This window comes from Pygocentrus nattereri, chromosome 23, assembly GCF_015220715.1.
Source record: "Pygocentrus nattereri isolate fPygNat1 chromosome 23, fPygNat1.pri, whole genome shotgun sequence".
Classification (NCBI taxonomy): domain Eukaryota; kingdom Metazoa; phylum Chordata; class Actinopteri; order Characiformes; family Serrasalmidae; genus Pygocentrus; species Pygocentrus nattereri.
In genome coordinates this window covers 9,715,381-9,741,011 of record NC_051233.1, presented here as the reverse complement: position 1 = coordinate 9,741,011, position 25,631 = coordinate 9,715,381, and the positions used below count along the sequence as shown (strand labels likewise).

The 25,631-nt window shown below is 39.6% G+C and overlaps 2 protein-coding genes across 11 annotated transcripts in view; one reads left to right on the top strand and one right to left on the bottom strand.

The window, feature by feature from the left end:
* Nucleotides 1–12,072, bottom strand: part of pigl (phosphatidylinositol glycan anchor biosynthesis, class L) — a 50,477-nt gene extending 38,405 nt beyond the window's left edge. The window contains exons 1-2 of the mRNA XM_017714857.2: nucleotides 11,729–12,072; nucleotides 10,741–10,840 (exon numbers count right to left, since the gene is read on the bottom strand). Coding sequence (XP_017570346.1) covers nucleotides 10,741–10,840; nucleotides 11,729–12,023 — 395 coding nt within the window. The 5' untranslated portion in view covers nucleotides 12,024–12,072. The remainder of the gene's footprint in view (nucleotides 1–10,740; nucleotides 10,841–11,728) is intronic.
* A 705-nt stretch (nucleotides 12,073–12,777) lies between these two features.
* ncor1 (nuclear receptor corepressor 1) overlaps nucleotides 12,778–25,631 on the top strand; it is a 105,758-nt gene continuing 92,904 nt past the window's right edge. For 4 of the 10 annotated variants that reach the window (XM_037533624.1, XM_017714850.2, XM_017714851.2 and 1 more), the window contains exons 1-2: nucleotides 12,779–13,070; nucleotides 23,320–23,541. In XM_037533624.1, coding sequence (XP_037389521.1) covers nucleotides 23,434–23,541 — 108 coding nt within the window. In that variant the 5' untranslated portion in view covers nucleotides 12,779–13,070; nucleotides 23,320–23,433. Of the gene's footprint in view, nucleotides 13,071–23,291; nucleotides 23,542–25,631 lie in introns of those variants that run through there. The other 6 variants (XM_037533623.1, XM_017714854.2, XM_017714856.2 and 3 more) reach the window with 4 other exon arrangements.

Here is a 25,631-nt window from a genome sequence, read left to right as displayed (position 1 = left end):
GCATGTTGTGTGTTTGTGTCCTGAGGCTGAACAGGACACAGTGGTTGCAGTGTGCACTCATCCTGCTACTGATCTGCTCTGTAACCTCTAGTGACACAGCCCTGAACTATACACACTCACACATACACACATGCACACATACACACACACTCACTCACACACAAATATGCATGCATAGTGAAAGATTATGACGGGCAGTAGTTGCCGAGGTCATGCTGTGTAAACACAACAGCCGGACCCGTCTGAGCCCTTTCCACGGCAGCGTGTATGAGCGCAGGTCATTGTAAGTCAGTATTATTTGGTCAGCAAGTAAGAGCAGGGCAGAGCGAGGATAGTAGATATACTTTACACACAAGCAGCTCCACCATGGGCACAATCTGCCATCAATCTCTAGCCAAATACATAGAGCTGATTCAAAACTACATGGCTTCCAATTCTGAGGTTAAGATTTAATCCTATTTTCAATATTTTATGCATCACAAATGATGTCTTGATTCTACAGCGCTCTAATTCTATCATCCATCCATCCATCCATCCATACCCAGACTTATCAGTCTCAGAAAAATAGATATGTTTGCCACCTCTGCAACAAAAGGAAGGAAGGAACAAACATTCTTAACTTTTAATGTAAGTTAACATACCAAGTTTTTAATCCAAATAAGGCTGTACCATTTATATTCATCCATTCATCATAAATAAATGATAATAAATCATTTGTGTATCTGTGCTTTAGTGAATTTTTTCCATTTTGGGTGAGCTTTTACTTTCAGTCCACTACATTTTGTGAAACCTGTCGTTCCTTTTGGTTTCTGTGTGTATAAAAACTTAACATGTCAAATAGAAAGAAGCGCAAAGAAAAAACACCAATCACACGGTTCAACATCAGCGCAGCGGTGTAAAATTTTGGGAGTGTCTATTCAGCATAAATGATGGAACTAAATTTATTTTTGCTAGTTTATGTTTATGAACAGAGACCTACAGATGCAATATAGCAAAGGAAAACTCATTTGTGATCCTGAGTTTAAAGCACACACACACACACACATTTTCTAAGCCGCTTCTCCGTCAGGGTCACGGGGGGGGGGTGCTGGAGCCTATCCCAGCAGTCTTCTGGTGGAAGGCAGGATACACCCTGGACAGGTCGCCAGTCCATCACAGGGCAGACGGACAAACATATACAGTCACACATACACTCACACCTAGGGGCAATGTAGCATATCCAACTGGCCTAACTGCATGTCTTTGGACTGTGGGAGGAAACCGGAGAACCTGTAGGAAACCCACGCAGACATGGGGAGAACATGCAACCTCTACACAGAGAGGACCCCGGTCGCCCGGCCGGGGAATTGAACCCAGGCCCTCCTTGCTGTGAGGCGACAGCGCTACTCACGCCACCATGCTGCGCACCCACCGTGCTGCCAGTTTAAAGCAAGTTTTTATGAAATTTAAACTTGTAACTAAGTTGCATTAAGTTAATTAATGTTGTTTTACTTTTACTTTCGATACATTTGAAGGCAAATACTTTTGTACTTTTACTCAATTGGAGGTCTAAAGTGAAGAACTTCTGCTTTTACTGGAGTAATATTTTACCTTGAGTATCATTACTTTAACTCAAGTACATGGTTTGTGTACTTCGTCCACCACTGTGGACAGTGTACACAGCAGCTCTTTTTTTCAGCTTATGTAAAAAGTAAACTAACAATAAAATAAAAAATAGGGCTGTTAAAGGATTAGATCAATCTAACTTGCTCAAATTTGACCCTAATTTGATGCTCCATTTAAAAAACTATGTATTTTGTTACAGATATAGAAGCGGACAATATATACATAATCAAAACATATATTAATTTCCATTAGGGGTGGCAATATGATATTTTATCGTTATCATTCGTACTTAAAGAACACTGACCACCTTTATGTTTCATTAAAAAGTGCATCTGAAACTACTTTTTGATGTTGTTTTTCAAACATGCTACTGGTTCTACTTTGCCTGTTCTAGATGTTGGAAACATAGCTGTGAGGATTTGACTGCATTCAGCTGCCCAATGCTGGGGCTTTATACCCCTCTAGCTGACAGATGGCATTGGGCATGGTGACCTTAGGCACATATGCGGCTGATCCAGCATCCCATTCTATTGACAGTGCATGTCTATGGAGATTATACAAGCACTGTGTGTGTAATTGAACACCTGTGCAGGTAATTGGTGCACTTTAAAGCAGCTGAAATTTTGGCTGTACACAATATATGCAAACACATCGCAGTGACCCATGTTGGAGCTGTATGTGAAGTGCTTTGCGCAATGCCAAAAACTTGCCCAGAGTCCTCTGCAATCTTGGCCTTGGCGGAGAAGTGTGGGGAAAGATAAAGAGCTTGTGTGTATGTGTGTTTGAGTGTGCATGTATATGTATGTGTGTGTGTGTGTGTAGCTAAGCAGCCACAGAGGAGGGACTAGAGGAAAGGGAAGTGATTACAAAGATTAAGAAGTGAGTTCATGGGTATGAGCTGAAAATACTGGCCAGAGAGAGAGATAGAGAGAGAGAGAGAGATAGAGAGAGAGAGAGAGAGAGAGAGAGAGAGAGGTCTCAGAACACAATCTTATTCAATAAAGAACCATGAAAACTCAAAGAACCCTTGGCATCATGAAATGGGTTCTTCAGATTGACTGAAAATGTGCTGTAGATGGTTCTACATAGAACCTCTTTGAAATGCATTCTATTCAGCTTCTTCTATTGTAACAAGCTTAATATCATAAACATAGAAGAACCATTTTGGTGCTATACAGAACCCTTTTAAAAAGGCTCTATATGGAACACAGAAAATCAGCAAAACATACCATTTGACTGAGGGTTTTCAAACCTTTGCATATGATAGTATATGCCTACTCAATATCTTTCCAATCAAAATTTAATTTCACTTTTTCCTCAACACCCTTCACAATAGCACACTCAGCAAAAACAAGTGAGGAGTCAAATTGTTGACCTTGTGCTGTTGCTGTGTCTGAGCACTCTAGGGGCGCGTCTGGAGGAAGCTGAGCTCCATTTTGGGCCTGGTGTGTATTACATCAGGGCCATGATTCTCCTGGGGTAACTCACACCGCTGTTGCTGGATTTGGGGTGGGCCTCGGCTGATGGAAAAACAGCACCAGAAAAGTATCTCCCATGACAGTGCACATTTGTTGAGAACGGGAAGCATGCTCAGCATGCTGTCTGAATTCTTGACTACCGTGCATTAGCATGCTTGATAATACTACTGGAGACTCCCTCCAGCTCACATCTAGAGCACATGCATACTCGTACAGTAATCCACGAATATAAATTTAAACATGCATACTCATAGAAGGATTTACTTTATTTTTTCTACGTTTCACATTCTTGAATAACATGAAGGACATACCACATTCTCTCTCAGTACTAATTCTGATATCTGAACCAGATCCTCTGTAGTGGAAAGGTTTAATTGCAAACAATGCATCGAAGAAAATTTTGTATCATGGGTTGTGCTTCGGACCCCTTCCCTGAGCGGATGAATCTGATGATCGTGAGCAACTGAAAACTGTAATCAAACAGAATTCTGTCAAAATTCAGCGACACCACAGCAATGCCCTAGAAACACCTTAGCAACCACCTGGGATATCATAGCAACAGAACAGGTTTCTGTCATGATTTTTCTGTTGGGGCTGCCATATTTAAGACCAAATTTCAAGCTGTGCTGCTCCACATGAACGTAACTAGAGGTGAAAGGTGGCTAAAATTACTCACCTTACTTTGGAAGAGTAAAAACGTTCTCTTGACAAAGCCGACAAAATAGGCTGTGATTCTTATACTGTTTCCCCCTGAACTCCTGGAGTCACTTAAACTGGCGGAAAGATACCAAATTTGTGTTTTCCTGATATTTATATTCTCATATCTCATACACAATCCCTCTCGCCCTATTCTGGAGAGTCTCTCAAAGCATTTAAAAGCACAGAAGCCCATCGGCTCTTCACATCAGGGTGGGTAAAGTATCTCATGGTGTTGCATAAAGAGAAGAAAGCACTTTGTCATCATAGGAGGGTGATGCGACATCAGCTAATCAACACAGATTTGAGCAATGCCTTTAGATAACTTTAGCTAATGTTAACAGCCAAAAGATAAACAGCTGTCCCCCTAACGGAGTTGCAAGCAGCCGGTATAACTTTACTTTCTTTGTTTCTGAAGATTTAAATGTTCATTTAAATGTTCATTTCAATGGAGAAACATAAATGTTAAATATAAGACTGAATATCATGGGTCGGAAAACTATGTTGTGTTTTGACAGACGTGATTTTATAAGTTTGCCAGTACAGATAGGGCAGAGTTCAGCTCTATTCCTGTAACACCCTGCACTGCATAATTGTGGTTTCCCTGGTTAAAATACCTGATATTATTAGGTAATTAATCCCTTCATGAGCCAAATGAGGTTAACAGCAGAGAAAAACACTAAACTAGAGTGCAGGGGCTCCAGACCTGGAACACTGAATTAAAGGTCTGTGTAGTCTCATCATTATCAGCTTCTGCCACGTCTTGCAGGTGAATCATTCAAAAAGCACAGCAAATTAAATGCATCGTGCTAGCATAGTCACTCCCCGATTCAGTTGTCAAAAGGTCTGTAACTACACAGAGTGACGTCTCGCTAAACGCGAGAATAGGTGAATTATTATTTAATTACTATACTATTACTACATTTGTGACCTAAACATCGAGCCGGATGTTCTGTTTGGGCCTGCGCACATGATGTTAACACATAAAGGTGCACGATGCGGCCCAAAAAAACGGCAAATTGGCTTTACAGAACGACTCAGACACACCATATTTTGTCATATTTTAGCCTTTTTTCCCTCCTGACTCAATAATCCTGCTTTCAATTTTAACAAAAAAAACTTACAACCTACAATCTTACAAATGTAGATTTTCAAAGAGCAAAAATGGTTAAATTGAGCATCATCCTGAAGGAATTTCTGAGGTCAGGTATTGTAGGACTTCTTTCAGCAATGCAGGAGGCGAGAGAATTGAAGTGACCATTTCGGACACAGAGGTTTGGAACTTTGCTTGTGGCCAGAGTCCTTCACCATGAACGCTGGAGCCACGCTCCCAACATCCCACATTCCAGAAAACTGGAGCAAGCAAGAAGCTTTTTTTCTTTTCTTTTCACTCTTACCACAAAATTTCAGTAATGGTTAATGCAGTTGTTCTCAAAGGACTTTGTAATATAGGACTGGACTGTTGTCTGGGTATACCTGATACTCGCTCACTTAATGGAGTGTTAGGTTTGCCAGCGGATTTCGAAGAGACAGCACAGGAGATTATAATCACGACTGCAGGACTCGCGCACGCACACACAGCTGTTTTATATAAACGCTACCATAGCACATTGCTTGGCAGGATGTCAGGTGATATTCTTAGAACATCTGACTCTGATCAGAAAAAGATCCAGTGATATCTGAAGACTGCAAATAGAGACGTCTTGGACTTGGACACTGCAGATTCGCAGATGGAGGAATGATACAGGAGGTTACAAACAAATTTGATTATTTAAAAGTTTGTTTGTGTAAATAAAACAATGCTAATTTGGTGGTTCATGTTGGTCTAAATAAATGCTAAGCCATCCAGTGCAGAAATCTAACCGAAAGGCCATTATACATTATAGTCCAGACCCAAACCAGGCTGGCTCCCATTGCCCCTGGCTGTCTGGGGGCTTGGAAAGGCGTGTCCACTCATCTGCCCAGCTGATTTATTTGCCCAGGGGTGGTCTGGCCCCTATACAACTCTGGGGTTCTATTCTCAAAGCATCTTATCTAAGCTCTGATGGTGAATGAGTCTTTCTTATATGCCTAAAGTGTGTGCAAGTGCTTAATTTTTAAACGTTCCTCCATTTTCAGGTGTTTTACCGCTCATTTGCTTTTTCAACACTTTAAAAGAGTTCACACCACAATTAAGTTGGCTTGAAAATTGAAAGAAAAAATAGCAACACTACTCCTTCTACAGCTTTTAAGCTAGACCAATGAAACTTGCAGTTTCAGTACAGTGTTCGTTCAGCATTTATTCATTTTCCATAGGAAGCTCAATATTCTGATACTACATCGTTCCACTCATATATAGTGCAAGTATGCTAGCATTATACAAGTATTAAGCAACCACATCAGCTAGCATAGCAATGGCTTAGCATCACTTTAGCAACCATCTGGAAACCACAGCAATAGCCTAGCAACACAGCAACCACCTGGAATATCACAGCAATGGTTTAGCAAGACTTTAGCAACCACCCAGAATACCATAGCAACAGACGAGCAACATCTTTACTAACCACCTGGGATAACACAGTGACAGCCTAGCAACACCTTAGCAACCACCTGGGATAGCACAGTAATGGCCTGGCAACACGTTAAAAACCACCAGGGACACCACAGTAATGCCCTAGAAGCATCTTAGCAACCACGTGATATACCATATCAACAGCCTGGCAACACCCTTGTAACCAACTAACAACCACTAAGCAATGCCACAACAAGCTGGAATACCATAGTACTTACTAACCACCTGGGATAACACAGTGACAGCCTAGCAACACCTTAGCAACCACCTGGGACACCACAGCAATGCCCTAGAAACATCTTAGCAACCACCTGGGATACCATATCAACAGCCTAGCATTACCCTCACAACCAGCTAACAACCACTAAGCAATGCCACAACAAGCTGGAATACCATATCAACCTCATAGCAACATCACAGCATCTGTGAGGAATTACTATATAAGCCCAAGTTGATGAAAACAATCAACAGTGTTCTGCAACTGCTGTAACTTTTGGATTGTAAACTGAACTGCGTATACATTCTTACAGCAGTGTTTGAGCCTCATGTATCAGGCATATACACCATGGAGGACCTACGAGGGTTAAAGGTGAATGTAAAACCCCAAACGGTCGGTGCTCTTTCTCTGCAAAGCCTGATCGCAAGCCTGGCTTTCTCCATTAAACCTGCAGTATCTCTTTAAACCCACAGCTGGTGATGTGGACCTCTGTTTCAGCCTCTCAACATCCGAGACATGGCCAAAGCATGACATCATTTCTGTTCCCATCCATTTGCATGAACGAGGATTTGTCCATTCGACTTTCAGCACGGGCGGGCTAAGGAAGAAGCTGTGACTAGCCTGGTGTTCTGAAGGTCGGAGAGACTCTAGGGTATAATTTCTGGTTCAGTGAGATTATAGTGAATGAGGAAAGACAAATGATGGCTCAGGAAAAAAAATGAACACAGTGCCAGCAAACACGGCATGTAGGAGAGGGAAAACTTAAAATTAGGACCACGAAAACATTGTGGACGGCACAGTACTAGTGAGCAAAAACACATTTAACAGCAGCAGGTCAGAGGGTAATCAGTTATGCTGGCAGAAGTGTTTGTTCAGATAACACTACCCCAGTGATCTTTTCTCAGGTCAGGTCGTTGTGCTCCTGTGTCTGGACTTACAAATAACTATGGCTGTCACGATGAATCGATAATTCAATTCGTCTACAGTTCCCCCTTTTTTTCTATATCTTATACTAATGATCAAATCTCATTCTCTGCTGTTATTGTTTGCTATCTGGTGTTAACCAGGAGGATGAGTTCTCCTTTAAAGTCTTGGTTCCTCTCAAGGTTTCTTCCTCTTGCTCTTAGGGAAGTTTTCGTTGTTACAGTCACCATTGGCTTGCTTTTGGGAGCTTAGACCCAGATTTTTCTGCAGGGCTACGTTGTAAAAAACACTATATAAACACACATTGACTTGACTGATTTGACAGTGCAGTGCAAAAGTCAGAGACCCTGCATTATTGAATTTCCAGTCAAAATAACTAATTATAAACAATAAATTTTTCTGTGAAAACACAGAAATCTTAAAAACTAAACGTAATCGCAAATATTTTAGTACTTAGTATGTCAACTCTTGCTTTTATTACAGCTTCGAGCCTTTTAAGAGACTTGCTTTTGTTTTTTTTCTAATAAAAACCTGCAGGGATATTATTCTACACTTCCAAAGTTCAGTCTTTTCTGCTACACAATCCAAGTAAACCGAGACACATTCAGTGATGAGGTCTGGGCTCTGGGGTGGCCAGTCCATTGTTCTTATGACTTCTTGGGAGCTACACATTCTTTGAGAGCAACATCACTCTTACAGCAGAAGGATGGACAGAAACAAGGTCTGAAACAAGAGTGGAGCTTGACTTTCTCCTCTCTCTCAAGGATGAAAGCTTTAACTGCTGTTTATCTAATGGAGGCAGTTTTGGTGGGCTACCAGGTCTTGCATGGTTGTTAGGAATTTCATTCTCTCATGTTTTTTCACTTGTTTTCCTTTAACCCTTCAGGTGCCTGGTTCCTATCATTACTGCTGTGAACAATTCTGCCTCTTTAAGTTTCTCTAAAACAGAGATTTTCACATCAAACCACTCTGAATGTCTTTGTTTACATTATAACCATTCATTTATGTAGACATTCTGAAATTCTGGTGGAATTCCCCTTTGAATGAACACGCTGATATGAAGCGGGTCAAACACATTCACTATCAATACCAATGCCTAGACTTCAAACCTAGACTCCTGAACTATACCTTCTTTTGAATGATTAGAAGTGGGTGTGGCCTAAACCACAAATGCATGAGGTGCTCGAACTCAGTAAAAATACTGACCGCAGCGGATCACAAACTAATCAAGCAGCACTGATGTTTTAACATGCATTAGGAATAATTTAGCCATTCACCGTCTACACTCTGAAACATGCACTGACTGACTGCTTAGGCAATGACACTGACTTTTTTGATTCTCAGTAGTACTGAAGTAACTTGGTCAGTACTATAGTATAATATAAGTATTGGAGTTTGATACATATCCCCAAAAGCAACAACATTCAAATACAGCAGGCTCGTTCACATTATTTACATCATAGAATTTGATTAAAATACCCCAAAAAACAAGCTGATTTCCAAGTGCGTGTTAGGAGCAAATATGAGTTGATTCTGAACATGCATCCCTACTTGTTATGTCAGAAACATCACTTCTACCCAGAGATGCTTTGAGCATCCAGGCCACTGACCGTTTACCGTTCCAGTGACAGAAGGGCCCCATACATCAGCCCAGTTGGACTGCAGCCCTGTTGTGGAGAGAATGGACAGGCTTGATTGGTAGCCTGACCACTGTTTGCTCTGTCAGTAGCTGGGGGAGAAGAGGAGGGGCTCAGGCCCAGCATGGCACGCCCTTAATGGCAGCGCTTGCTGGGGTTGAGGCCTTAGGGGTGGGGCATGCTGTGTCTGACTGTTTATTTTCAGCAAGAAGAACAGAAGGAACGGCCCCTCTGGGAGTAGATCTGCTTGCATTGTGAGTATCAAAGGCTGAAGGATGAAGAGGCGCTTGATTAGCCTTATGGGACAATTTTGAGGCCCATGTGCTCTGTACTACATGCTGAATTCCGAATGCTTTTAGTGCTCCCAGTTATCCACTCTTAGATACATTAGTGAGCTGGCTATAAGATATTTACTCAGAAGTAGACATGTGCCAATATACCTAGGTAATATTTTGGTTATTACCAAACTTTTTTATCGCAGATTATAAAATTATTAGAGTATTGCATTAAGATATATATAGTGTTCTGAGTGCTAGTTTGCAATAGATACCATGTGTTCTGAAAACAGTAGTACCAAATATAGGTGCACCTAAACAGAATATTTAATTTTTTGCAAAAGTAAGTTAGTACAGTATAGAAACCTAAAAGTGTACACACACACACACACACATATATATATGTGTGTATATATATATATATATATATATATATATATATATATATATATATATATATATATATACACACACACACACACACACATATATGTATGTGCGAAAAAAGGAATATGCTCAGTAGGCAAAATTGGCTGTCATGTTGATGTTCCTTATAAGATCAGTTTAGGTTTCTTATAGTAATTTTTTTTAACTGTGTTCAAAATATCCCACTACAAACTGCCATATTGCTCTGGCCAAATATTCCAGAACACAACTTTTAATAGCTCTGAGTTCAGCCTTTCCATAAGTTAACTTACTAAAGTTGGTCTCAGCCTTTCAAGATGTTGTGTGGAGTCACTCTGCCTATCAGGCAGTCAAATATGCTCATTTTACGAACTATTTTACGAATGTGACAAGAATAAAATGACTGAACTTTTAGCAAATGGAGAAAAACAGGTGTGTTTGAAATCCACACAGGTTTACCACACAGACCCATCCAAAGACAGTTTCTAGGTTTGGAGATAGGCAGAAAACAAGATCCTGTCCTCCTTCATGGTATGGGGTCTGTGTCATGACCAAAGTACAAAAGTGCATGCTGAAAAGCAGCTAGCAATGGTGACTAAGCAGCAACTGGGGGCTAATGAACAAGGGGAGGGTCTTGAGACGGGCTGATTGGTGCGTTCTCTCATGCTGGCTGGCTACTCACACCCCTTCCCTGTAGCACAGCACATGGCTTTTGTTGTCTACGGGATACTGTACTCTAGTAGTATGGTAGCCCTATGCTAACTGCAATTCACATTAATTATTTTCCACATTTATATTCACACGCTCATGGACATATGAAGCTTATTTGAAGTTGGAACAGATGTTGACATATGTTTTAACTTGTAGCCATTAAAGAGCCCTGGCACAGAGTGCTGCCACTCGTACTTGCTGTCAGTGATTTGTAGACAGAAACATGTTCTGCTGTTCTTACTTGTTCTCAACAATGGTGACCCGGTTGGCTGGAATTCCCAAAACTGCACAGCTGTCAAGGAGCTCCTGTCGGCGTTGGGCACCTTGGTTGTAGAAATTCCCTAAATATAACACAAGTCATTTCCAATTTAGATCAACCCCAGATATGTTGACTTTAATTTAGAGAGAAAATGTATAGGCCTGAGTGATAGATTATCTATATTGGTATACTGATATATCAGAATATTGCTTTTCAGTTTTAGCAATTATTTGATAAAAAAATAGAAATATATTATATATTGTCACTAAAATAAAGTGCTTTTATATACTAAAACCGTACAAAAGCACCAGTGAACCTACATGTGCCTTTGAGGTTTTTATATGCAATGGTGATTACAGTATAACAGTCACAAATCTGAAAATAAGTTTTCTTTGGGGACTATTTTTGCCTTATAACAGCGTGCATGTACCACTCCGCAAGGATTAAATTAACATGAATGGGTTAAAGCCAAAGCCTTATCATAAAACAATGTGTCAGCCTTCAGGCAGCATATATCTAACATGTAATATTCATGTAATAACTCTCTGTGAGGGAGCTGCCAGGCATTAAACTCTTCAGACGTCTGGTTCCCATCACCACCACTGTGAACAACTCTGACTGTAGAACAGAGCATTTCAAACCAAACCACTCTGCAGGAGTTTGTTTCCATCTCAGCCTTTTTTTCCCTTGTAAGTTCCATCTCAGCCTTTTTTTCCCTTGTAAGTTCCCCTGACTTACATATCATTTTAAGCCGTGCTATATTTCGATGATATAGTTGGGAAATGTGATGTTGAATTTCAGCAATATCGCCCAGGCCTAATAACATGGAAAGGTTTAGACGTTGGTCTGTTGTTATGGAAACCTTACCAGGCAGTACAGCAACATTAGTACATTGACTTGAAATGGAAATGCTTAGACACGTAGCGTTAATACAGTTTTTGGTGAATTTTTCGAGCAAATGATGACGTACCTGATGACAAACATAGTAAATGAACGGACGCTTTTGACTCAACGAGTTTTAAGACTGAAGGTGCGAAAAACATGCACTCGTCGTCGGGATGCGCGGTTACAAAAAGCGCCCGAACAGCATCCACAGCGGGCGGGTTTCCTCCCTCTGGACTCTCTGAGCTCATCGAGAGAAAGCCTTGAGCTCTGTCCCTGGGCAGAGGACGAAAAACGTCCCTCCGTTTCAGTCGATCATATAAAAATTTTACAGAAATAAAGTAACCAAGGCAACAAAAAGCCACACAGACCAAAACAAGCATGTTTACCGCTTCGAAAAATAATCCGGGCGGAAAACGCCCTGTCACAAAAAAGGTTCCCACTGTATTTGCATGGCGGGTTCCAAAACAGAAAGTGAAAAGAAAACGCGCAGATAAGCTCAGCGCGAGTAAAGGGGTATTAACTCCGCGCACCTGCATTGAGGGGCTGGTTTATCTTAATAAAAGAACACCTCGTTTCAAATAATAAAGACACGGAACCCCTAAGATAACGTGGTGATTAGTCTTTTTATTAGGCGTGGCCACGATTTAATATATTGAGGACACAAGTTAAGTTTCTCATAACTCATGGCCTCAAAATATTCCTAATTTTTGCCTTTTATGTCTTAATTTGTGGCATCCATATATTGATTCGTGACCTGAATATATGAACTTGTGCACTCAGTATAGTAATTTATGGTCTCAATGTAGTCATTTGTGGTCGCAATGCATTAATTGGTGGCATCAATATATTAATTGTACCCACACCTTATTATTAATATCCATATACAGATGTTTATGTGGGGCGTTTTCTACGGAGTGCGCTTTTAATCAGCTAATGTGAGAGTTCTTGAGAAACGGGTTTGGCTAAATCTTTTAGTCGTACGTGTTGGTTTATTAGGCTACACGGATGGGAAGGGAATACTTTAAAGGTTTGGGTGGGGAAGGTTTGTAGGAGCGATAGGGCTGCCTGTGGGGAAACGTTTCACGTCACACCGCGTTGGTCCTAGCTGGTACACACAAAACAAATTGCGCTACCAACAGTTCAGGGTCGAGTAGAAAGTACGAGTGCTCGTAAAAGTGCAGAGTAGAAAGCAGTTAAGGCTGAGGAGGCGTGTAAATCACTTGCTTTGTTGTGGGGAAAGCCTAAAATTAATGTACACCTCCTTTAGTTGTGTTAGTGCTGCTAGGACAAATAGTACCATAGAGGTTGATGTGCAGCAGATCAGTGTCTGCAACACTCGCACAGTCCGTCAGCGGCGGAAAAATATCACAATTTATTCATATAAGTTCGTCTTTTATACGTGTCCCTGGGATTTATACAGACATGAGGTGAGTTGGATATTTTTTTCAGATGTTTTCTAGCAAGTGGATTTTGAGAAAAATAGTTTTGCAGTCCGGGTTTTGAACAACGTTGCTGTAGCGAACGAAGCTTATTCGCCAGCTTCTTGTTCCATTTTCCCGTTCCACCTTAAATGGTGCAGCAGTTACATTCTGGCCTTATTCGCCAGAATGCAACTGCTGCACCATTTAAGGTGGAACGGGCGAATTCGAACATGAAGCTGGCGAATAGGAAGCCAACTTCAGCCTCGTCTGTAGCGGCGGATTTAGCGTTATCTCTGAAGTTACAAGGCTCCGTTAGCTTAGCTGGCTAAATATGGCGACTCGGTTTGGAAAGCAAAGGTGAAATGTGAAGCTAGCCGAGCTAGTGAGATATATTTCTTTCAAGTGCAGCATATTTTCCAAATATTGTACTCCTGCGGTCGAACGCGTAGTTTCCAGTGTATAAAAAAACGGCTGCCTTTTTGTGTCGCAGTGGGTTTGGAAGCGCGTTATCCTTCAGTACACCAGCAAGCTAAATGTTAGCATTAGCTCACGGTAGAGCGTAGCTAAGCTAAGCTAGGTTAGCTATCTCGCTAACGTTGGGCTGCCAAATAATGTCTCTAACGCTAGCTGGTTTGTTGGCTTTCCGTCTTGATAAGTCTTGGTAGATAGTTGTTACTTAGCTAGGTTAGTTAGTGGGTTGCAGAAGGGGAATTACGGCGTTTTACTCTCCACGCGAGCCTATAAACGGGCTAGAATAATTTCTCTTCGTTTTTCTTCTCTGCATGGAGAAGGTTCGGTCAGTGCCATGGTTTTTTAACAACTTTTAGGCTCTCCGTCGGTTAAAACAGGCAAGTTCGACCATCCTTATTGCTCTTGGTTCTAGCTAGCTTGAATGTGTTTTGTAGGCTTGTTTGTTGATGCAGCTAGTACGTTAGAGGTGCTACTGAGAGCCCTCACCAGACAAGCTTCTTACATTTTGGTAATAGTTCTGCTTGAAGATGAATTTCACCTTCTTTTTTTTTTCAAAATCTTTGCATCAATTCAGTGGTAGAGATGCAAACAATAATTGATGTGAAACAGTTGCTTACGACTCAGATTTCTTAACAGTAATAGTGATAGGAACCCGGGGTCACCATGGCTACAACACTAATAAGACCATTGTATTTACGGTCCTGAACCACGAGTGAACCTACACGTGTCTTCTGGGTTTAATATGTAACGTTGATGATGGTAAAAATTGTTTTCTTTAGGAACTATTTTGCCCTAGAACACCCATCATGACCCCCCCCCCCCCCACTATGAATAGATTAAGATAAATTAATGACTACTTTTTGGGCTAAAACTTTATTCCGTGTAAAACATGCCTCAGACATGAGCATTCGTGCCCATTTCATGTAATAACCTTTTGTGAGGGAGCTTTCAGAGGTGGGCATCTTGTTCCCATCACTACTGCTCGGCAGAAGTGATACTCTATAAGAAAGCTTTTCACACCAAACCACAGTGAATGACTTTGATTACGTCTTAACCATTGAATTATGCAGAGATTTTTTTAAAAATTCCCCTTTAATCTTTGTTTATTTTAGGGGTGCTTTCATTGGTCGTCGGTTAAACATCCATGTCGAATCATAAAGGCATTTTGGAGCCATATGGTTTGTGGTCTGCATTTTGTTTTGGTTTGGTTTTTACAGATGTTAAACTTCTCTTGCTCAGCCCAGCAAAGCTTGCAGTAGAGACGGTCTGATATGTTCATAGTAGCTGTTTAACCTCTCTGTTGAACTGTGCTGTTCAATAAAGCTTAACTTCTGATAATGTGCAAGTCTTCTCAAGTTGTCTGCGTGGTACTATGGTAATCAGTGTAATTACTTCATATTGTGATCTTTTTTAGGTTATGGATTGATGAATGTTTAAGTATTGACATAAGTAGATATCTGCATGAAAAGGGCTGAATATTGACCCAGAATTCTATTATTGGTGCATCCCTAATGTAGGTTGGTTACTTCCATTAATGCAGAAACCTTTAGTACACTATAACCGTCTAGTTATAGTATAGTACACAATAACCAGACAGGGTCTGGTTTTGGTTTTGTTTTTTTTTTTAAATATATTAATCCACCATTTATTATTAATCAGCCATCAATCCGGGGTCAAGGGCAAAAGCTTACAACAACTGCCAGCAAATGAATTACGTAGTTTCATCTTTCCATGTAGTTATTCAGCTCATTTAGAAAAGATGCCTTGGTTTTAAGCAGACCCTAGAGCTTAAGGACTGACGCACATTCAAGAGTTTTATCCGTTTTATATTAGGCATTAGATGATTTGATGATACTTGGTCTTAGATTCGTATTTTAGCACAATAGCCTTTGAGGAGCGTGTTACCATTGGAGTCATAATTTTTCAAGTCACCAACACTACAGTATATGAATTACGATTTTAAACACAGTATCTGAATATTCCTTGAATTACTGAAGGACCGCTGATTCCATTTCTCTCAAAATTGTTGATTTAGGATCAATTCCAGCCTGTCTCAATCATCATATTAGCCTTTTGAAGTATCTTATTAATTGTGCTTTAACTTGCGATGGGGTTTGCTAGTGTCCTTCACAACACAGAAAGTTGACTCCTCATTATCCCCAAATCTGCCTTTTATGTACTGTCAGGTTACTGTAACACTGTGTGGCCTCATGTGTGACCTTATTGACCTTGTAAAGTAAGCTGTGCTTTCCACACTTGAGTGTGGATAGTAACATGATGGTGACATTGCAGAGAATCGAACGTCAATCAGAATTAATTAGTGCTTGAGGAATTTCTTAGTTAATTGAACTTAAACTACGGCGGCTTTAAGAATTGAAAGGCAACTAGCCCCCCCACCCGCCCCACCCTACGCACACACATTTCTCTCTCTGCTTTTTACTGTGACAACTAACTACTTTGTTCATGTGATAATGAGGTGGCCAGTATGTTACCGTTATTGCTACTGAGATGGCATAACTGTAGTGTTGAGTGTCAGGTCGATATTCATGGAAAATGCTGGATATTGAAGGGGGGAAAAAAATAATAAATTTAATTCAGAGTTTTAATAAATCTGTCTGGGTGTAATGTACACATCCACACTGTGATGTAACGTTTTTACCTGTGTAGTTCTTCCTGTTCGGAAGTAGTGTTTGAGTAGTTAAGCATGTTAGTCTACTTTTAGATGATCAGCTAAAGGGTAGTGTTTAAATTAAACCAAGCTTTTAAAGCGAAGCAGTCTTTAAAGGAAAGTATCAGGCTACCTGATGCTCAAGGTTTGGATTATGTATCGGAAAAGTGGCGTTATTGTCTCTAGTTATCGCGACCAATTCCATCACGTGCTTTTCTGTGTATGTCATAGGTATGGTCAGTACTTCCATCGCACATCAGGGTTTGACTAGATACGTTGTTCTTTGTGTTGTTAAACAGTTCTCCACTATAATGTAAAAATTGCTCTTAATGGTTCAATAAAGAACCTTTTAAAAAGTTCTATATAGCACCAAAAAGTGTTCTACTCTTGTTACAAGTCAGAGGAAATCATTTTCGGTACTATTGTGTAGAACACCTGAATAATTGCATCATAAATTCATCATAAATCATAAAAAAAGAACCTTGTCTGTAAACAACAACTAGCATGTAATGACTGCATAGTAACAAGTCACTGATTGAATGCCAGGCCATTATGCATTTAAAAAAGTTTAGTTTTGCTGAATGTTGGCTGTTTTGCTTAGTTTATCATATCTGATTTAAACAGGTGTTATGCTGATGTTTTGTCAGTTTGCAAACTTCAGATAAACTTAAGTATCGTGTTGTGAAAACGTTTTCGGAGTACTGCAGTGCTGTTTTTGTCATATCGTCTATGCTTACTCTGAATGAATTTTTCACCATGGTAAAGCATCGTTCTGTGTGTTTCTGAATGGACATGCTCCCCCACTTGCAGCTTAACCAGTCCTGCCATCTGGAGAGACTGTGTGAGTGTGTTTAAGGGGTACAATGCTTATTTTTCATTTGCACGTTGCCTTTGGTTTTTATAAGAATTGCTTAATCTGCTGGCAGCGGGACACTGGTAGTCTAACACAGGGCGTATAATTATTGTGCTGCGTCTGTGGCCAGGCAGAGCAGGGAGCATGCAGAAAAATCCTGCAGGGGCAGGCTGCCACGTTGACTCAATTTTCAGAGGTTTATGTCAACTAGATGATATTATGTCCTTTCCATCTTTCTTTGTATAGAAAACAACATGTCAAGTTCATTATACTTTCAGTATTGCGTTGGTCATCACAGAACTGTTTCCTGGGCTTTAGCTTCGGCTGGTGCTGAATTGTCAACAAGACATGATATTAGAGTTATAACATTTGTTGCTATAATGCCTTCTAGCCAAGTCTACTGTGACTGTAGTTAGAGAGTTAAGTTGGGTGAGAGATGGAATGGGTGCGTTAAAGGGGAATTCCACTGATTTTTCAAAGTGCATAATTCAGTCAGTAAGCTATAAAGGTAAGTAATTTAGAGTGGTTTGATTTGAAGTGCTTATATTTAGAGAAACTTACCAAGTCAGAATGATTCAAATTAGTGGTGATGGGAACCAGACGTCCAAAGCCTTTGTCTCCGAAAGCTCTATAACAGAACATATTTTATGAGAAATGCTGATTACTATGCTGTCTGATGCCTGGAACTAGGGTTGCACTAATACTCATACTTAAAGGCAGTATTGTTAGTGCTGATGGGCATACACCTTTGATCAATACCACAAAGCCATTAAAATGCTAGTAGACTGCACTTTAAAACTTGACAGGTAGTAAATAAGTAGTAGTAAATAAAATTGAGTAGTAAATAAAATTGAAATATTTGTGTTGTAAATGTCATGATCCCTGGTTCCTATTGCCATCATTATATAAAACATCCAAGCTAGTACCTCCTCTACATGAACCATCCATTTTAGATCAAAGCACAATAAATATCTTTACAGATCCCATTCAAATCGTTGAGTTGTTTATTTTTTTGCAAATAGAAAATGTGATGTGAGATTCCTGGCCTAGGAAAGTGTTGCGAACAGAGAATCGGCACATCAACTGAAATGTGAATAGTTCTTAATTTCCATCAGCTTTGTACAAAAGAGTAAAATCTCTGCATCTCATTGGTAAAAGCACTTTTAAAAACCTTTTATAATCCTACGGAGAAATCTGTAACGTGGGGAAGCTTTTTACTGCTGTTTTGCTCTTGTAAGAGTGCCAAGACAGAACACAAGGGGTTATATAATGAGAAATCAGATGCAGGCAGTTTGGGAAGATAAGGGTGTAATGATTCACAAAAATCATCATGATTTGGTTTGATGCTATATTGTTGTCTCAATTCAGTGTGTGTTTTTTAAACACAGCAAAAATAAGGAGCGGCTGAAAATCAGCTTTTTGTTAATATTGTAATGTTTACATTTTCATTTTTAGAGCATACACTTGTAAAAGTGCAGTATTTTATAATATTGTCCTGAGCGCCAGTGTGCTACTCCTTCCTGTTGCTGATTTTCAAGGTCAAGAGGAAGTGATATTTTTAGAGGAAGGAGGGTCTGCCCTTGTTGTGGCCTTGCTTTTGTAATTTTAATTATTATGTGTGCAGCATAAACATTAAAATGAGTGCTTGATTTGCTCAAGTTGTTTGCATGTGTTGTTTGATACCTAGGCATATTGAATCGAGAGGTTTGTATTGAGCAGTACAGAGCCTTGTGTTGTTATGCTCATACTTGGAGGTTGTGGTGTGTTGTGTGTTTTTTTTTTTCCCTTTTAAGAAGATAAAGGTGCATTTTTAAATCCCCCAGGTGGCTTGTACCTGTCGTACCTGTCGTACCTGTCATCCTTTGTAGCTGTAATACCTCTACATTCTGTGACAGTTTTTTATTTGCATTTACGTCACCTATTGACTATTGTTTTTCTATTACAATCTATCACTTCTCTTTTTATTGGCAACAAAGTTTATTCTCTTAAAGTGAATGTACAAACGTCTATGCAAATTTTAATTCAATACTTATCTTTTCCTTCAAGTCATTATTTGATGCCTAAGTTCCCATATAAATTCATGGATGAAAACCAAGCTACGGAGTCAGAGACTACTTTTAATATGTGTCTGAACCCTTAAAGTTAAATTCGCTAGTCCTTGCAGTCCTGGCAGCGCCACATGGCTTATAATTTAAGATGTCGCCTTTGGAGCTGTGCATGAGCTGAAACTCTGTAAGAGGCCCACAGGTGCTAGAGGACATTTCACTGATTCTGTGCCCAGCAGACATTGGACACGCTCCTTGCCCTTTTGTACTGATCCACGACCAGTTTCTCTTACCTCAGTACTGACTCTAGTTGAACTGGTAGACCATTTGCAGATCAGCAAAAGGATGCAAAAGGATTTTTTTCAGTTAGCATCTAAATGTCTACACTGTTGGCTGGATGTTGTTCAGAATCTTTCATCTGCTGTTATTTCAATATTATTTAAGGTGACTGCAATTATTATATGTTTTCACGCAGTTAGCTTTCACACATGTACATATGTTTTGCTGCAAACAGTATATGAATTGGTCATTGATTAGGCACGCAGCTTCACAACTGTATAAACACGATATGATTGATTATTAGCTTACAGTGCTTCAAAGTGTTCATGTTCAATGCGCTGGCTTGTCAGAAAAATCACCTATCTGAAGCAGATCATTTGGTTACCTCACCTGAGAACACATTTTATCCCATTGAACGTTATTCAGTTAACAGGTGAACATATCGTCGTCATCATCCTCCTCCTCCTCATCGTCCTCAGGATAACTGAGCTGATGAACCTGTTGGATGGTTCAAAGATCCCCATAGTATGTAAAACCCCAATTTTAGTAAAGCAAGAATAAACTGTTATGTTGTTTATGGTCTGCAGTGGTGTGTTCTTTCCTCTGTTAGCCGTCATTTGCGAGCTTAATAAATAATTGCCCTGAAACATACTAGGAGCCACGGCAGAGGCTTTAAACATTACAGTTAATGTTTTCTGTCCTCAGATGTGTATTTTTCATAAGTATTTGAATGTAATTTTATTTTTGACAGCTCTAGTTTGATTAAGTCAAATACATGTAAATGAAAAACAATTTGTGATACCTTTCAACAGTTATGCCTTTAACTGTGCTCTAAAACTGAGAACAGTTGTCAGTAATGTTTGTATATTTAAACAAGACCTGTCAGTTGTTAAATGTTAGCTACTAAGTATCGACAGCTAGGAAGGCTTATAGCTAATCAGCAAGCTGTACACTTTGGGCTTTTGCTTAAATAATTGTCAGTGAAGAAATTAAGACAATTCAGATGAAAATAATCATCAGCCAAAATGTGATGTTTGTGACACAAGCCTACAAGTATCACATTGATGCTGATTCTGCAGGTTGAAATTTTCCAGTACTTTTTTTTAATATAAAATACATGTGCAATTATATGTAAACATTTAATCTCTATATTTGAGTGAAAATCCAGTTTTACTAACAGGAAATGGAGACATACTCCCTGCTCTTGGTGTTTTTGTTGCAGTGTCATACCTAGTGAATGCCTATATTTATAACATGCTTCTCAGTCAATAAGCAGTCTAAATTTTGGAACAAGTGTGTTTCTTGGCTTACTAATGCTGATAAAACTGACTACGTTTACACAGCAGGTAAAAGTGGCCCAAATCTGATCTTTTTCTTCACATGTGACGCGTGTATCTGTGTGTCAGTGTAAACAGCAAAAAACGCAATGAATCTGCCCTTTCCAATTCCGATTTGAGACGCTTTCATATGTGGTGCTGAAATCCAGTACATATCCGATCTGCTGCAGTGCAACTGTCTGAATAGCCAGATCGGAATTCATGCAACTTTTACGTCAGTCCAACTCTACATTTGTCATAATTTCGCACTGCTGAGACTCTGTACCAAAAAATTAGAAGAGACTAATCACAACTGCTCAGTGTTCGAACAGGTTACGAAAGAAATGGCCGAGCGTGGCCTGAGGAGCTGCAGTGTCAGAGTATAGTTTAAAGAATCCGAGGACACAGAGGAGACAGAGAAGTGCCCATTGCTGAATAACGTGCCCTTTTTACAGCAAACTCAAACACATTCTGAGCGATGAGCCCAGCTGTCCACCATTGGAACTTCATAATCGCTCCTGTGATACTGGCGAAGATGAACCTGAAAGCTCCGGGAGCGACAGGCGTTCACTGGACGTCAAGACCGTTTACCTCTAGATGAGTCTCGTGAAGTATTGTTCTTTAGCGCATGTGGGTCCGTTTAGGAGCTGATCTGTTCAGACTGGTGTCGCATACAGGTCACATTTAAAAGATAATGTGAACAACCAAATTAGAAAAAAAAAAAAACAGATTTGGTAAGAATTTCTTCAGCAGATTTGGGCCACTTTTACCTGCTGTGTAAACGTAGCCCAAGTATTGACATTTGTTGTGTAATATCGAAGTTTCCGTTGTCACTATACAGGTGCTGAATTGCACGACCCAGCAACCTGTGCTACATTTAAATGTGTTTTTCAGATTTGTTGGGAGCGTCAAGTGCTGTGGCATTTTTATTTGGCTGTGAAATCATGTCCTAATGTTGTGACCGAAGAGGGGAAAAAAAGGGGAAGAAAAACAGGCGCCATTTTTGTAATTCCTCTCTGCAGTGGCGTCTGAATGACATCAGTGCAGCAGATGTTTTTGACAAATCCTTGATTTTTGTAGGAGTGACTCTCACCACCCCCTTCACTGCTGCTTTCATATGTTTCTCTTCACACTTCTCTATCACTCTGTTCTCTCTCTCTCTCTCTCTCTCTCTCTCTCTCTCTCTCTCTCTCTCTCTCTCTCTCTCTCTCTCTCTCACAGGTTGTCTCACTCAGTTTCAGAGTATTGTAAGCTCATGTTACAGCCATAGCCCCCATCTGTTAGGCAGGATATGAATGATTTGGTGAACGAGTTTGAGGTGAAGTGAAGGAATAAATAGAAGACTGCCGTAAGTTGACGTGGACTAGGCTGGATAGGGTGCACAGATGGATGGAGGGATTTAGAGATGTAGATTACGGTGTAAGAGAACACTGTGTCTTGGTTTATTGTTTTGGAAAAGACCTGTGTGCAGAGCCTCTCTTGTTGAATCTGCAAACCTAAGACCACATTTAGCCTCGTCATAACAGCCCGAAGAGTGACTGCAGTTTCTCGATTTGTGTGTGCAGCCGGAAATGGCGTAATAAGGGCGAGAAACCTCTGCATGCATCTGAACAAAGCCTAGTGAGGTTTCAGTGTTATGAAGTGAATAAAATGATAAATGGTCTACTGTAATTATCAATTTACTTGTTGTTGTTGTTGTTTTATTTTTGTTTCTTTATTATTGAAATTAATATTATTTTATTTATTGTTTATATTATATTATTGTGTTTATTAGATGTTAATTTACTAAATTACTAAATTTACTAATTACTAAAATATTAATTTTATTAATAAAATTAATTGATTTAATTTTCAATGTTCTACAGCTTTCTCCTTAATTTTAGAAATTTCTATGGCTCTGTTCATCACGTCCAGTTTGTGGTCATTTTTATTTCTAGCTTTCTAGTGTCCTATTAATTATTTAAACCTTTCTATTAAAATGTTAAAATTAAACCGGATAATTTTTAAAAATTTGTTAGTTCAGACTTTTGAGCGGTGAGCTTTTGTACTACGCAAACATCTGAGCAGTAGTGAATCTAGTTTTGATTGGACTGTTTTGTTCTGTCTTGCGTCTCTTAAAATTGCACCAAAGTCAGCTTTGGTGTAATGATGTATTGTGAACATTAACCAGACAGAAACCACATTTCAGGAAGGAAACTATTTTCTGTTCATGTAAGAGTATTGTTTTAAATCAGTGTGAAGCCCCCAGCAAATGAACTCCGTTGCAATTACTGTTATGTTTAAATTGGACTAGATGGAATAATACAACCAGAAAGCAACAGCTTGGCAGAGGAGATGCTGCAATTTTGTGGATGTTGTATCTGTATCAAAAATATTGTTATTACTGAAAAACAATATCACAGTGTGTGAAAGTAATGGTAAACTGGTACAGACGATATGTTGGCCAGCTCTACTAGAACAAAAGTGCATGTCTAATGGGCTCACCAGACAGCAGCTTTCATGCATAGTTTATTATAAACCTCTCTGAACTTGTGATGTCATGAAAAGATCAGTGAGATCTGAAATCGCAAAGCCCTTTGCCTGCTGTCAGTGTGCTAATGTCTCTCCTCCCCTCTTTCTTCAGGTGCATTGGCAGTGTCGCTATGCTGGTGTCAAGCCCGTGAGTGAGCCCCTGTGCCTTGGGCTTCAGGCCTCCAGGCTCTAGGCCCAGTCTGAGCCTCCAGTTTCCAGCAGCAGCATGTCCAGCTCGGGCTTTCCCCCCAGCCAGGGGAACTTCAGCAGTGAGCAGAGCCGCTACCCATCCCACTCAGTCCAGTACACCTTTAGCCCTGTGCGCCATCCGCCGGTGAGCACTGTCAGTTTTCCTCCCTGCTGTGTCAAGTCTGCACCATCAGAATAAGAATCGTGCTTATTCACAGTGATCCCAATGATACGTTTACCACAAATTAGAAATGTCTTCACTTTTTTTCTTCACAAAATGCTACGTTCAACACAATGCCCACACACTGTAAAAAGAACAGGGCAGGATTTTTGTGAGGTTTGAACCTATTTACTTTGCATTGCTTTAGGGATGCATGATGATATCAGAATCAAATTGAAATTAAAAGGCGATAAAGAAATGTGATAAAAAGATCAGCACCAGACAGATGATTGCATTTAACGGATGTTTCGAAAATGTAATCACTGTGATGTGCTAAATATTTTAAAAAGCAGAATTTTTTTATGTTACACTGGGCATTGTCGGACAACAGAGGCATAAATAATTTGATTTATGCGAGTTTTCTGCCCTGTGCTTTTGTTATCTGTCAGAATATTAAGGTCAGTAGAATTAGGATGGCTAGTGCTGACTGTTCAAAATGGGCAGCTAGCGTCGACTAGTACATGTTAAATACAAGCTTATTACGTTGTAAATACAATGAATTTATAAGTAGCTGGCTTTATTAGTGCAGATTCTTGCTGATGATCAAAATGAAAGTTTTTCTGTCCAGTAAATCCGACCAAATCATTCAAATAATAATTTGAATTCTCTAGTGTTTGTTCACATACTGCTAATCTTTTCCTCTTTATTATTCAAAAGCTTTATCTTTCGTTAGTTGTGTAGACTTCACCAGAATTCTTAAACACTCTTGTGGAGTCCTGATCTTTTTCAGTTAGAGCTAGAAGCTTATTTATCACGGTTTTAAACGAGACATTTTTATCATAAAACCAGTGAAGAAGCAGATGGACAAGACATTAGTCTATAACCCCCCCCCCCAAGTTTTTTAATTCAGTGCAAGATATTAAAACAAAGAGAATTAGCCAGGTCTTCAGATTGAATCCTTATTCCTGAATTAGATTTATGGTTGCATCTTAGTTTTCGGTCTCACTTGAAGTGAACCTACTACTAGTATCTACTAGTGGGCTAGTGTGTTTGTAATTCAGTTTGTACATGGCCATATATTCATGAGACCATCTAAACTGCCGTTTAAAACACATCGCTAAACAAAGATTTCGGTCTTAAACTGTTTTTTTTTTGTCATCACTGCTATTTAGGTAAACAAAAATCTAGTCACGCTCTTTTCTCCTTATCTGAGTTGATGTTTGACCTGTCTCTCAGCATCTTTGGGATGTCTAGCGTTAAAAGTGATGTATTAATGTGTAACTATTTGCAGCAAAATAACTTTTTTATTTTTAAAAACTAAGACAGATGCATGCTTATTATGGTTGATTGTGAATTTTAGTATTTAATTCCTCATTTGGAAACGCCAACAAGCCAGTCCTAATGAATAAAAATGATCGCGTTAGTGTTACGATGCAGAACATTTATGTGCTTTAAAGGCAACTTGAAGTTACGATTACTGCTTCAGCATAACTTAAAGGGCCTGTATTCTATATTTTTCTGTCAGCTTATAAGGTCTCTGTTAGTTTATGTACTTAAACCAGTTGTCATTTATTTTTACATAATCATTTCCCAGACTCCCTTGATACCCTTGGAAAAAAAACAGGCTCTATTTGTTGCTGTTCCTTTAAGACTCACATATGTAATTATCCTCTGTTGTGATTGGCTGCACTGTCTTGTGCCTGTATCTCATTCAAAAAGCAGTCCAAGCAGAAACACTCCTTTTAACTTCAGTTTGAATGAGTGGGGTTAAACTACTGTAGGCTGAATGGGCTGGTGCATTGGTTTTCATGATATCACAAAAACAAATTCAGAACGTGCTAATTTTGTAGCTTTGTTTTTATAGATTTCATAGATTGGGAGTGAATACATTTTGAAACTAACGATACGTTTACATACTACGCAACCTTTTTTGAAAAAGAAGATAGGAGCCTTTAAATCCCCTCAGAGATTCCAAGGAGTTTGTTGGCTTTCTTTGTGTTGTCTTGCACTTGTTTTCTGAGTTGTACTGTGTATACAGTGTTCAGCCAAAGTGTTTTTCTGCTTTCTACCAGGAG